The sequence below is a fragment of the Lacerta agilis genome, chromosome 8 (genome assembly GCF_009819535.1).
Source record: "Lacerta agilis isolate rLacAgi1 chromosome 8, rLacAgi1.pri, whole genome shotgun sequence".
NCBI classification, from domain to species: domain Eukaryota; kingdom Metazoa; phylum Chordata; class Lepidosauria; order Squamata; family Lacertidae; genus Lacerta; species Lacerta agilis.
The window spans coordinates 29,480,949-29,492,691 of record NC_046319.1 but is presented as its reverse complement, the minus strand read 5'-3'; the positions used below and the strand labels follow the sequence as shown (position 1 = coordinate 29,492,691).

Genomic DNA, 11,743 nt, shown 5'->3' with positions numbered 1-11,743 from the left:
AGGAAAATGTACAGGGAGGGAACAGGAAAATCAAAACTCAGGCATGAATTCATATAATGATCAGCTGGCACAGTTCAAGGGAAGCTAAGCAAGTAAAGTGGAAGGTACAGAATGGAGATGCTAGAGGCACCATTGTGGGGAGGGACTTCTACAGTTTGGAGGATGCCTCTCTCAGGCTGTCATTCCTCACTGTGGGTGGCAGGAATGCCAAGAGAACTGACTCTGCTGACCTCAGCACCGAAGAAGTTCAATTACAGTGGTATCTTGGTTCTCAAACTTAATCCGTTTCGGAAGTCTGTTCCAAAACCAAAGCGTTCCAAAACCAAGGTGCGCTTTCCCATAGAAAGTAATGCAAAATGAATTAATCCGTTCCAGACTTTTAAAAACAACCCCTAAAACAGCAATTTAACATGAGTTTTACTATCTAATGAGACCACTGATCCATAAAAGGAAAGCAATAATCAATGTACTGTACTATAAAATAAATAAGACAGTATTGTAAATGATAAAAACTAAAATTAATTTTTTTTCTTACCTGCACTGATGATAGTCATTGGTTGGGGCCCCCATTTCCGCAGTCACACAATCAATTAGTAGCTGAACTGGGTTCCAGGCAGTCACAAAAACAAATTAACTGAAAAAGCCTCAAAAACGAAAACACAAAATAAATAGCAAAAACAAAAGCGCCAAACTTAATCTGTTCCGGAAGTCTGTTTGACTTCTGAAATGTTTGAAAACCAAGGCAGAGCTTCTGATTGGTGCAGGCGCCCCAGAAATGATAGCCGACAGCCACACCGGATGTTTGGCTTCCCCAAAACATTCGAAAACCGGAACACTTACTTCCGGGTTTTCGGCATTTGGGAACTAAGGCATTTGAGTACCATGGCATTTGAGAACCAAGGTATCACTGTATTTCCTTTCCTTTAAGCCAGGGTTTAGCGACCTTTTTCAGCCGTGGCCCGGTCCACCGTCCCTCAGACCATGTGTTGGGCCGGACTATATCTTGGGGGGGGGGGGGAATGAACGAATTCCTATGCCCCACAAATAACCCAGAGATGCATTTTAAATAAAAGGACACATTCTACTCATGTAAAAACATACTGATTCCCGGACCGTCTGCGGGCCGGATTTAGAAGGCGATTGGGCCACATCCAGCCCACGGGCCTTAGTTTGCCTACCCCTGCTTTAAGCTATAGTATACCAGAAAGAAAAATGCACGCACACAGAACATTGTATATAGTCAAACAAATATCCTAAGAAGCACCCAGCCCCCCCCAACCCAACCCCTCAGACATAAGGACACATAAGCCAGTAATTTTAAAATAGTCAATGCCATGGTTTGTATGTAAAGGGGTTCAAGTCCAAGTACATTTATTCAGAAATAAGTCACACAGAGCTCAGTACAACTTATTCCCAAGTAAATGGCTTTCAGATTGCAGTACCATTGGACATGGTGGGACTTACTTCTGAGTCAACATGCATAGGATTGCAGTGTAAGGCAATGGAAGCCCCCTTTTCAGTTTCAGAACTCTATGTATTTGCATGTAAAAAGTATAATGTCTCATTGGGCCTGTCAAGGGTTAAACACATGGAGGACGATGAGAGAAATAGAGTCTGTTTTCCAGGTAAATAAGGAGATCTTATACAACGGTCATGCAGTGCAATGTTATCAGGATTTCTTTTCTCTCTGGACTCCATTGGTGTTATTTAAATGACCTTGCTAACACCAATAATGTTGGTATTTTGATTAATAAATTGGTTTAAAGTAGTAGAATGAGAGTTTCCTGGATGCCCAGATGCTGGTTTGGGGGCAAGTACTTGTTGGTGAGAAAGCCCCAGCAGAGATTTAAAATCACAAAACATGAAGCAAAGTAAAGTGTGGAAATATAGGCTGTTAGACCTTTAAAATACCCCCTTCTAAGTTAAGTAAGTAAAATCTTTATTACGGTCAAGGACCAGAAAGCAATTTATAAAACCACATATTAGTGTAAGTTGTGTTATGCCACAAACAAAAACAGACATGCGGGCCAATTCATAAAACCGACACCCACACCCAAGCCAAATTTCAGCCTTTTAGTGTTTAAAATTTAAATTCATTGGTCTCTGCTAACTATTATCGTTCCATCCCCTTCTAAGTTTATTCCAAAGCTCCCACTTCCCTTTAGCATAAAAAGAGACCACACTGTTGGGTAAGTTAAAAATGGTTTACTTACAAACTCTTCAAAGGTCAGGTTCATGTGCTTTTCCATACAGCAGCAGCCACAAAAGACAGGCAGTTTAACTTAGTTTTAAAATTGGCAAATGTTTCTAAATTATTTGTATAAAAACACAACGATGGCTTGCGAAACCCACATGGTCTGGCTTGGAGCAATTAGCCCAGGTTGTTTTCATGGTGGAAAAGAGAGAGAACAAAGGTTTTGGTAGGTACCCCTTCCTCCCAAGGTGAGGGGGTGTGACCTAGCTAAGCCTGGCAGGACAGTTTACTCTATGATCTTAATCCCTTCATGCATTAACTAGAGCTATGCATGCTGTTTATATGAGACTGATATATCCCACAGATAACTTCTTAAGAGCATATATGTTGCCTTTCTCAAACAAACAAACCAAAGCCCATCTAGTCCAGCATTCTGTTCCAAACAATCAGATATCTCCAGAAGCTTACAAACAGGACATGGCAACAACGTCCCTCCATGTTTCTTGTCCTCAGTCTCACCTGCGCAATAATAATGAATCCAAGGGTCTAGTCCACAAGAACTGCAGCAGCAGGCAATGTTTTCTTTTGCAGGGGCAATGTGCTTCTTTCATTCTCATTCCTACCTTACAGGTACAACTTAGATCCGTTTAAAGACCACACAGACGATCAAATTTGGCAAGCTCTGAGCAGAACATTTATGAAAAACACAGTATGTTATATATATCTATGTTTCTTTGTTTTCCCAATCTATTCTATTACTGCCTGATGTAAAATGACAGCATATGGAAGATTTTGATTCCCTGTTAACCATGTATCATTAATCATAAGATACCAAAACAGTAGTGAGAATAATGTGGCTAATATTCAGTCCCATTTAAGATATGAACAATTAATGTTCACTAATTACATTCTTAATTGTCCTTTCCTCTTTTAATTTTTTTTTAAGGCAGAAATAATTGATGGCTGGATAATGGCATTGCAGTATTCGGAGAAGTGTAGATTTTGAAGCGCGGCTGTGTTTTGGTTCTTGTATTGTTTCAGAAAGTGTGTGTGTGTGTGTGTGTGTGTGTATGTGTGTGTTGGGGTTGTGCCTTCAGTTGCACAAATGCAGCCCCCATGTTGCAAAGAGGCAACTCTGCCTATTCCCAAATTCCCAACTCTCTTGCTGCCCCCCCCCATTTACACCTATTGGTGACCACACAAACTACAGCAAGACAACTTTTTCCCTTGTAAAAATATTACACAGTAAGAGATGTATACCTCATAGTGTTCATAAGGCTGTCAGGCTCAAAAGGCAGAGACCTGGTACCTGGGGACAGGTAATGAGTAGGCAAGAAGGCCGACAGAATCTTAGCAGAAAAGGGAGGAAAATGGGAAATTTAGCAGATTTAGAAGCTTTATAAAGAAATGGAATAGAACAGGTCCTCTAGAGTCAATCAATTCCTGGGTCAGCAGGACTCTGGACACTTGCCCAAGTATCCCAGCTTGAGTTACTTGCAATTTCTCCTCCAACCAGAAGCATGGGATGAGCAGAGAATTGCTTGGAGGCAGTAGCACCTGTCAAAGCCTTAGTGCAGCTCTAATAAAATCGGCTCCCCCGCCACCCCACCTTCATTTTAATTGTAAAACTATAAATGTTTACACAAGCTGCTCTGAGCATTTGCCCAGGTGCCGCAGGATTTCAATTTGTTGTTCTGCTTTGCCACCAGTGCTCCTTGTGAGAGGAGGGAAATCCAAACAGATTAAGCTGGAATATTGACTCAGCAGCCCATAATCCTCTGGGTCCAGGTCAGGGATGGGGAAACCTCCTGATGTGGTTGGACTCCAATTCCCATCAGCCCCAGCCAGCATGGCCAATGTTGACCAATTATGGGAGCTGTAGTTAGGAACGGAGGAGAAATTCAATTTGGTTTACATTTAGAAATGAACCGGCTTAATTTGCACTTTCTGAAACAATACAAGAACCAAAACACAGCCGTCCTTCAAAATCTACACTTCTCCGAATTTTGCAATGCCATTTTCTGGCCAGGTAAATTTTACAAAAATGAAAATGCTGGGGTAAGGGTTGTATAAATGCACATATATTCATGGAAATAGCATACAAAGATGCATTATATTAAAGGAAAATGCTTCACACAAAACATTGTGTGTTAGACAAAATTGCAAACAAACTGTATATTAGAAGAAATTCACACTTAAATGCTGATGGATTTCTATGAGGACTTTCACTTTTTTAAAAAATGCAAACTCATATGGAAATGTGCAAAACAGAGAGAGAGAGATTCACCCCAAGTTGTACTTCAACTGCAACTGGAGAACCACAAGTGTTCTCCATCCTTTGGGAAGGAAATCATGTTGAAATTGGAAAGAGAGGTTAGGGAAGGGGGGGAGGGAGAGTGAGAGAGTCAATCTATTGGCAGGTAGTTAGTTTTGCATGCACACACACGAAAGAAATATGATTTCTCTTTTTTTATTAATTCCTTTATTTCAACAGTTTGTATACCTCTTAATCACATTCATTTCTAAGCGGTGTGCAAGAGACCCAATATAACAGGACTAAAAATGAGTTAAAACTACAGAATCCAAGAGTTCAGTTAAAAAGCTTGATGGAATAATAATAATAATAATAATAATAATAATAATAATAATAATAAAGTATTCATTCTGTAAGCGCTAGACGTTCAACAGAGAGGGGCCTGCTCTGCAAAATTGGTCCCACTATACGGAACACATTGCCCCTTGTGGGTGCGAATCGTACATCTGAGCCATGGGGACCCCTAACAGCATTTTCCCCCAAAGACCTCAATGATAGAACAAGGATATGAGATCAGGTTGTCCCTGAGCCACCCTGGACCCAAGTTGTTAAGGGCCTTGTAAAATAACACAAGAACCTTGAACCTGGCAGGGTGGTGTACCGGTATGTTTTCCATACGGTATCGCAATTGTGTGGTGATTGTTTGCTCGAGGCAGAATCTGGCCGCCATCCCAAAACATCTCCATGCCAGATCTTTTATTCACATCACTCCTTCGTTGTTCCGCCTGCCCTTCAGTTGCTTCCCCCCCTCTCTCACCCTTGCCTGCCGCCATCAAACGTTTAAGCGGCTTTTGCCTCTTCCCTCTTGCACATCCATCTCCTTATACTTGACAGGGATCAGTGATGTTGTGTCAAAGATGGTTTCCTGCCCTGTTGTTGTTGTGTGTGCAACAAATAATAAAATGTATAATCATGGCGGCGTTTCTCTTGTATCCTAGGTTTCGAAACTGCCAGGAAAGTTAGAAGCAGAGGTGGTTGAAAATGGAGAAAACTTTTCCGTGGGGCAACGACAGCTGCTCTGTATGGCGAGGGCGCTCCTCCGAAATTCAAAGGTGAGTTCCTGGAGCGGTCACCGTTTCCCGACTGCTCCGGAATGCATAAGGCACCCTTGGTCCTAAAAACACACTTCTTCCTGCATTTCTCCTTCTTTGCATTCGTTTCTAAAGGGAAGGGCTGTAGCTCCATGGTAGAGCATCTGCGTTGCATGCAGAAGGTCACAGGTTCAATCCCCAATTGCATCTCCAGTTAGGGCTGGGAGAAACTCCCCATCTGAAACCCTGCAGAGCCCCTGCCAAGTCAGTGTAGACAATACTGCAACGCAGGGACACTGACCACCATGAGAACAGGATGCTGGACTAGATGGGCCATTGGACTGATCCAGCAGGGCTCTTCTTGAGCTCTTGCTTTCAGTGGGAAGCCTGCTAGCAGGACCCGAGCACAACAGCACTCTTGTGATTCCCAACAAATGGTACCCAGGGACATTTACTGCCTCTGACAGCAGAGCTGCTTGCAGGGATGAGTGAGAGAGACCTGCTTGAAATCCTGCTGGTGGCCTTCCCAGAAGCATCTGCAAGAAACAGGATGCTGAACCTAGATGGAGCTTCGACCTGATCCAGCCAGGGTTCTTTTTTACATTCTGTTCCTGAGCTTGCCAGAGCCCCCAGAGCCGATTTCAATAACTTTCTGTTATTGGACCTCATTCAAATGTTCTTCCTATTCATTCCTCCCCTGCTGTGTTGATACTTCCACCCCGCTTTATTTGTGCTCCTGCGCTGATTTATGTTGCCTCATTAATATGACAAACTGCTGAAATTACAGCACAGTTCAAGAGCTATAATAATAAATTTGGGGCACATTTCACGTTCATCACGATGACACACCACCATCACGGAACTTGTCAAAGCAACTGCAAATATTTGCAAATGTTTCAGAGGGTCTGGTGTGGGTGGGTCCTGCTTCCTTCTCTATTGGTGCTGCTACCTGAGGAGCCATCCTTGCCGTAAGAGCAAGGTGGTGCTATTGCTTTAGATGACTAGCACACCCTCTTGTCCTTTCCTCCTCCTCGAAAAGATGTCGGCTTTGACTGCCCTGGCTAATAATGAATCCCAGTATTGGTTTAAGTGGACCTTAAGGGATACTGAGGTTGGGCTCTACCATGGCAATCACAGTTTATGGTACCAGATCCTCCTGAATGCTGAAAAACTTCACCACATCCCTCCTTCAAACAGTAGGAAGCCATGATTTGTTTGAAACCTGTAAACCAGATTATTAGCCGACAACTGGGTGTTCACCAACTGCACTGCCTCTTGGCCTGTTTCTGGGTCCCAGTCCTGATGTCTCTAACACAGTTCAGAACAACAGAAGTTTCTGTATACCAAGATGGTATGCATTGGTCTATCTAGTGTTGTCCACACTGACTGGCAGCAGCTCTCCAGGGTTTCATATCTACCTGGGAGATGCCAGGGATTGAACATGGGACCATCTGCATGCAAGGCAAATGCTCTACAACCAAGGCGTGGCTCTTTCCCAAGCACAGGTGGCACATACTTCATTCTGTTACAGAATGAAGTTGCAGAATGACCAAGCAAGATGGCTGTTGGTGGAGGCACTTCAGGGCAGAGACAAATGGCAGCTGGATTCTTCCTCTGCTGCAGCTGGACTGAGTTCAGGGAAGAAATTCTGGGAGGGGGAGAGCCGCATGGTTCCATCTGAGCCAATGGGAGGGCCTTCCTGTCTCATCTGTCCCTCTGATGCAGCGAGGTAGAATGGGATGCCAGCAGAGTCACTTCTGGAAGGGGAAGAACCAAACGAATCTGGTCCTGACTGAGACTATGGGCAGAGCCTCTCTGTCTCATTCTCCCTCTGCTGTGGCCAGATGAAGCAGACATAGGTGGTGCCTGTTACAGGTAGATAGCCATGTTTGTCTGCCATAGTCAAAACAAAATAAAAAAATCCTTCCAGTAGCACCTTAGAGACCAACTAAGTTTGTTCTTGGTCTCAGCTAGGCTTGAGGGAAAGAGCCTGCTGTCTTACCTCTCCCTCTGATGCAGGCCATAACTGCCATTGGCACTGAGCTCCTGTTTACACACATTGCAAAGGGAGCGTGAGAGTCAGGACTCTTTTATGCCTGCCGAGTCCTAAATAACGATAATGACGCAATAAACATGCAGAAGGGAGAATGCCTGCTTTTGGCAGGTGAAGTTTGTCATGAAGGGGAGAGAGGTGCACCTGTTGAAATTTTAGCGACGCACACCTTAAGGTGTGTGAAATTCGCACACCCACACATCAGTTTCACCAGGTGGTTCTGTGCTGGGATGCTGTAATTGGTTGCCAGTTTCCAACAGGCGTCTGTGAGTCCTTGTGAAGTCTGTGTCCACGGCAGTGTCTCTCTGCCGTTTGGGAATGTTGATGTGTATCACTTGTTACTCCCACCATTGTTAAAGGGCAGTATCTGGTTTCCCAAGCAGAGACACCACTGGCATTCTATCATTATGTTATGTCTGGAAAATTGAACTGAAAGGGCATCAAATTTTTATTTTATTTTTAATGGTATATGAGAACAAAGACCTTAGCAGACCCACTGAGAGAGGCTGTTTTGGACTGAAATGTGTTTGGATGTTTATTGTATATGAAACAACTCCTTTTATTTTATTCAACTTCAAATTTGTTACACATTTCTCTTATAATTTGATTTCCCACATTCCCTTCCATATTGTTTTAATACCCATCCCTTTTATATAGGGCATAATATCATACTTTTCACCTAATACACATTTCTCCATTACATCACACATTTTATCTATGTTCCTCTGTTTCATATATTGCCATTTCTTCTTGTATATGAAACAACTTCTGATTATCTGCCCTAGGGCAGCAATTCCCAAACTTACAATAACCCCACATCCTCTTTTTGAGAGTTCAGTCTTACTGGTGTGTGTCCCTTTTCAAGCAAAAGTAATTTGGGGGTGGTTCTAATAATACTATTTTTAATTGCTTTGTGTAGCTAAAAACAACTATGGTCAAGTAAAATAAAATAAAAATACTGCCTTATCCCTTTGAAACCCTTTCGTGTACCCCCAGGAGTATGCACAACACACTTTGGGAAACGCTAACCTGGAATGACTATTATCAACTGTAGGTTTTCTATGAGGTGCTTTACGTAAATTTTGTCTTAGAAACACATCCCCAATGGCCACTCTTTCTTTGTTGCTATGAAATGTATCGGAGGGTTTTCGAAGCCCTGGCCGACCTCTGGAATATCTGAATGGGATTTGACCAAATCTGGCACACAGCCTAATATTTACACATGGCTAGGTGTACCCCATGATGTGGGAAGAGCGATGGCAAATTTAGCCCTGTGACACTTTACGAAAATGTGATGCTTCCCACTTACCAGCCTTCTGCAATGCTTGCTGGGGTGTATGTGTGGCTATATTCTAAAATTGTTAAGGCAAACATCATTACTCCTGCAGATAATACTTCTCGACGAGGCAACTGCATCCATCGATTCCGAGACGGATGTGCAGATTCAGCAGACCATCCGGGAATCTTTTGCCGACTGCACCGTCTTGACCATTGCTCACCGTATGAACACCATCCACGAGTGTGACCGTGTGTTGGTGATGGATAAGGGGAAGGTACTTAGCCATAGAAGTAAATAATGATAATGATAATGAGCTTCATAGCTCTACCGGGGACCAATAAAATTGGTCTGAAATTGAGCTATCTTCTAAAGCTTTTGCAAGAGTTTCAGTTCCTTTGAGCCTCATAGCATAGATATCAGAGGACCTTTCACTCTTGCATCTCTTGGTGGAGAAGGCTGTTAGGTGCTCCAGGGGAGGTGTGGCTAACCGATGGCCTCCTAATGTTCAGGTAGGATGACTGGAATTGTAGTCCAGCAACATCGGGGGGGGGCACAGATTAGGCACCCCTGCCCTAGGGGAACAGTGCCGTAACATCTCCTCTCCCTTGCCCTTTCATTGCTCCTGTTGCCTCTCCAGGTCTGCAGTGGCCATAGGGGAGCAGCCACCCTGCCCTGGAAGTCTAATACTAAGCACCAGGCTCAGATTATGCAAAACCTGAGTGTCCAAAGAGAGCAAGGACATTTTTTTTTAATTTTTTTTTAAATGATGTTATTGGCAGGATATAATAGAGACAATCTTTCGCATAAATAGCATGGATATAAGGAGTTATTTTAAATGGGAGGCACCAATTGCAGATGAGGCAAGGAAGATTGTTAATCTCCTGGTGGCAGCAAAGATGGTTTTAGCCCAGCTTTGGAAATCAGCATGACACTTGAAACATCACACAGGGAGCTGGGATGGCCCAATACATTTTTCTTCTTGAGGCAAAGGGTAACATGGTGCCCACCCCCCACACACCATTCCATGTGCAGAGGCTGGATGGAATTTCTCTCCCATCCCCTTTCAGTGCTGGCAATGGGATATTTTCCTCCAACAAACTTGATGGCAGAGGCTGGCATGGTGGCATAGCTGTGTGCTCTAACACCTTGCTGCCTGTTGCTTCATCTTGTCTAACGGTAGAAACACGTACAAGTTTAGCACATCAAATAAACAGCCTTCTAAGGCAATGTGATTATTTGCAGGAATTGCAAGTCTTTGTGCTTACTTTGGGGTAAGTGATGCTACCAAAAGGCTGAACATATTTTTTTAAAGTGTAAATGTGTGTGTGCGCGCGCGTGTGTGTAAAGGATCTAAAGGAACTGAAAGCTGTAGACAAACTGCACACTCCACAATTAATTTTAGAAATCCTCCTGCAGACAATTGGAAACCAGGGCAAAGCAAACCCACAATAAAGGAATGGAACTGAGGAAATCCTTTCTTCCCTATTACTATGCATCTCCCCCCCCCCCCATTGCTATTCTCCTTCCCCAAGGCAATTTTCACATGATAGGATACTCATAAAAAACAACGACCCCAACTACACTGTGTTCTTGCTTCATACTTGACATTTGCTAATGCACCTGACATTTGTTCAATCTCTTTCCCAATGACTTTCAGATAGTGGAGTTTGGCAAACCGGATGAGCTCCTTCAAAAACCCAATTCCGCATTTGCATCACTCCTAGCTGCTACAAGCAAAGTCGGATCCTAGGACATGAAAATATTGAATGGTGCTTTCTCTGTGGACTTCAGAAAAGAAGGCTTAATATGGACAGGAAGAACAGAATTGATATCTAACGTCTTGCTGACAAAGAAATACGACAACCTTCACTGAAGGCCACATTTAAGGGCAAACTCTGAAGCTTGATAGAACCAGGGGCAGCTGAAACTAAGAACTAAATAAGGGGAACAAGAAGGACTGTGCAAAAACACATGGCATTGGACTGCTGATTTTGGAATTCATTCAAAAATATATCCCACCTGCACGGAAACCTGTTAACATGGTGTGTTGGATCAGCACATTTTCAGAGGGTGCTAACATGAATGGCAGACTTACCAGAGGGTATTCGCCCTTAGCATCCCACAACAGTTAAACACTGTACGTTTCATACAACCTTTACAGGCAAATGATGTAGTCACAATGGCTGCAACTCAGCCAAGGTAGGATGTGACCGAGCCCCACCAAAATCAGTGCAACGAGTTAGTTACAACTAACTCAAGTCCCAGGAATTTCAGTGGAACTTGTGGCAACCAGTCTCTGTTGGATCGGAGCCACCATGTATCATTTGGGCAGCTGAAAAATTCCGGCTAGTTTTTAAAGGAACAATTAATCTATTTGGCTGTCATATTGTAGGCAGATGGGCTTCTTTAATTCCATTGACTACAGTGGGATTTAAGCAGCCTAGCTGGGTACGGCTTCTGCCTTTAGCTTGTACCTGGTGCTTGCAAGGAAAATGCATTGCAGTGTTTGGGTAAAAGGAGCGCATGCAAACCAGCTTGCTGAGCACCTGAAGGGTCCAACAGATTTCAACCAGAACAACGTAAGTATATGCTTATCTCATCAATTGGAATCAATTGTCAAAAAACAAAACAGAACATCAGACACTTACCTTTGGCTGCATTGTGCCCAGCACTTCTCTGCATACCATGTGATCTGTTTTCCAAGAAGAGAAGAGAAGAGAAAAAGATACATAGGCTCCAATGGCGGAAGCACTCTTGTAGTTTGTCATTGAAGTATGCAGTAAAGAATACTGTCCACTGTAACGTCACTTGTTAATTCATTTTTCTTGCAGTTACAGGTTTTGGAATTATCACCTACCGATTTCTTATTTTC

The 11,743-nt window shown here is 43.2% G+C and overlaps 1 protein-coding gene across 1 annotated transcript in view; it reads left to right on the top strand.

Moving 5' to 3' along the window:
• ABCC12 (ATP binding cassette subfamily C member 12) overlaps positions 1 to 11,042 on the top strand; it is a 55,394-nt gene extending 44,352 nt beyond the window's left edge. Inside the window, exons 27-30 of the mRNA XM_033157136.1 lie at positions 2,825 to 2,903; positions 5,447 to 5,560; positions 8,981 to 9,145; positions 10,529 to 11,042. Of these exons, the coding sequence (XP_033013027.1) occupies positions 2,825 to 2,903; positions 5,447 to 5,560; positions 8,981 to 9,145; positions 10,529 to 10,621 (451 nt within the window). The 3' untranslated portion in view covers positions 10,622 to 11,042. The remainder of the gene's footprint in view (positions 1 to 2,824; positions 2,904 to 5,446; positions 5,561 to 8,980; positions 9,146 to 10,528) is intronic.
• The last annotated feature ends 701 nt before the right edge of the window (positions 11,043 to 11,743 follow it).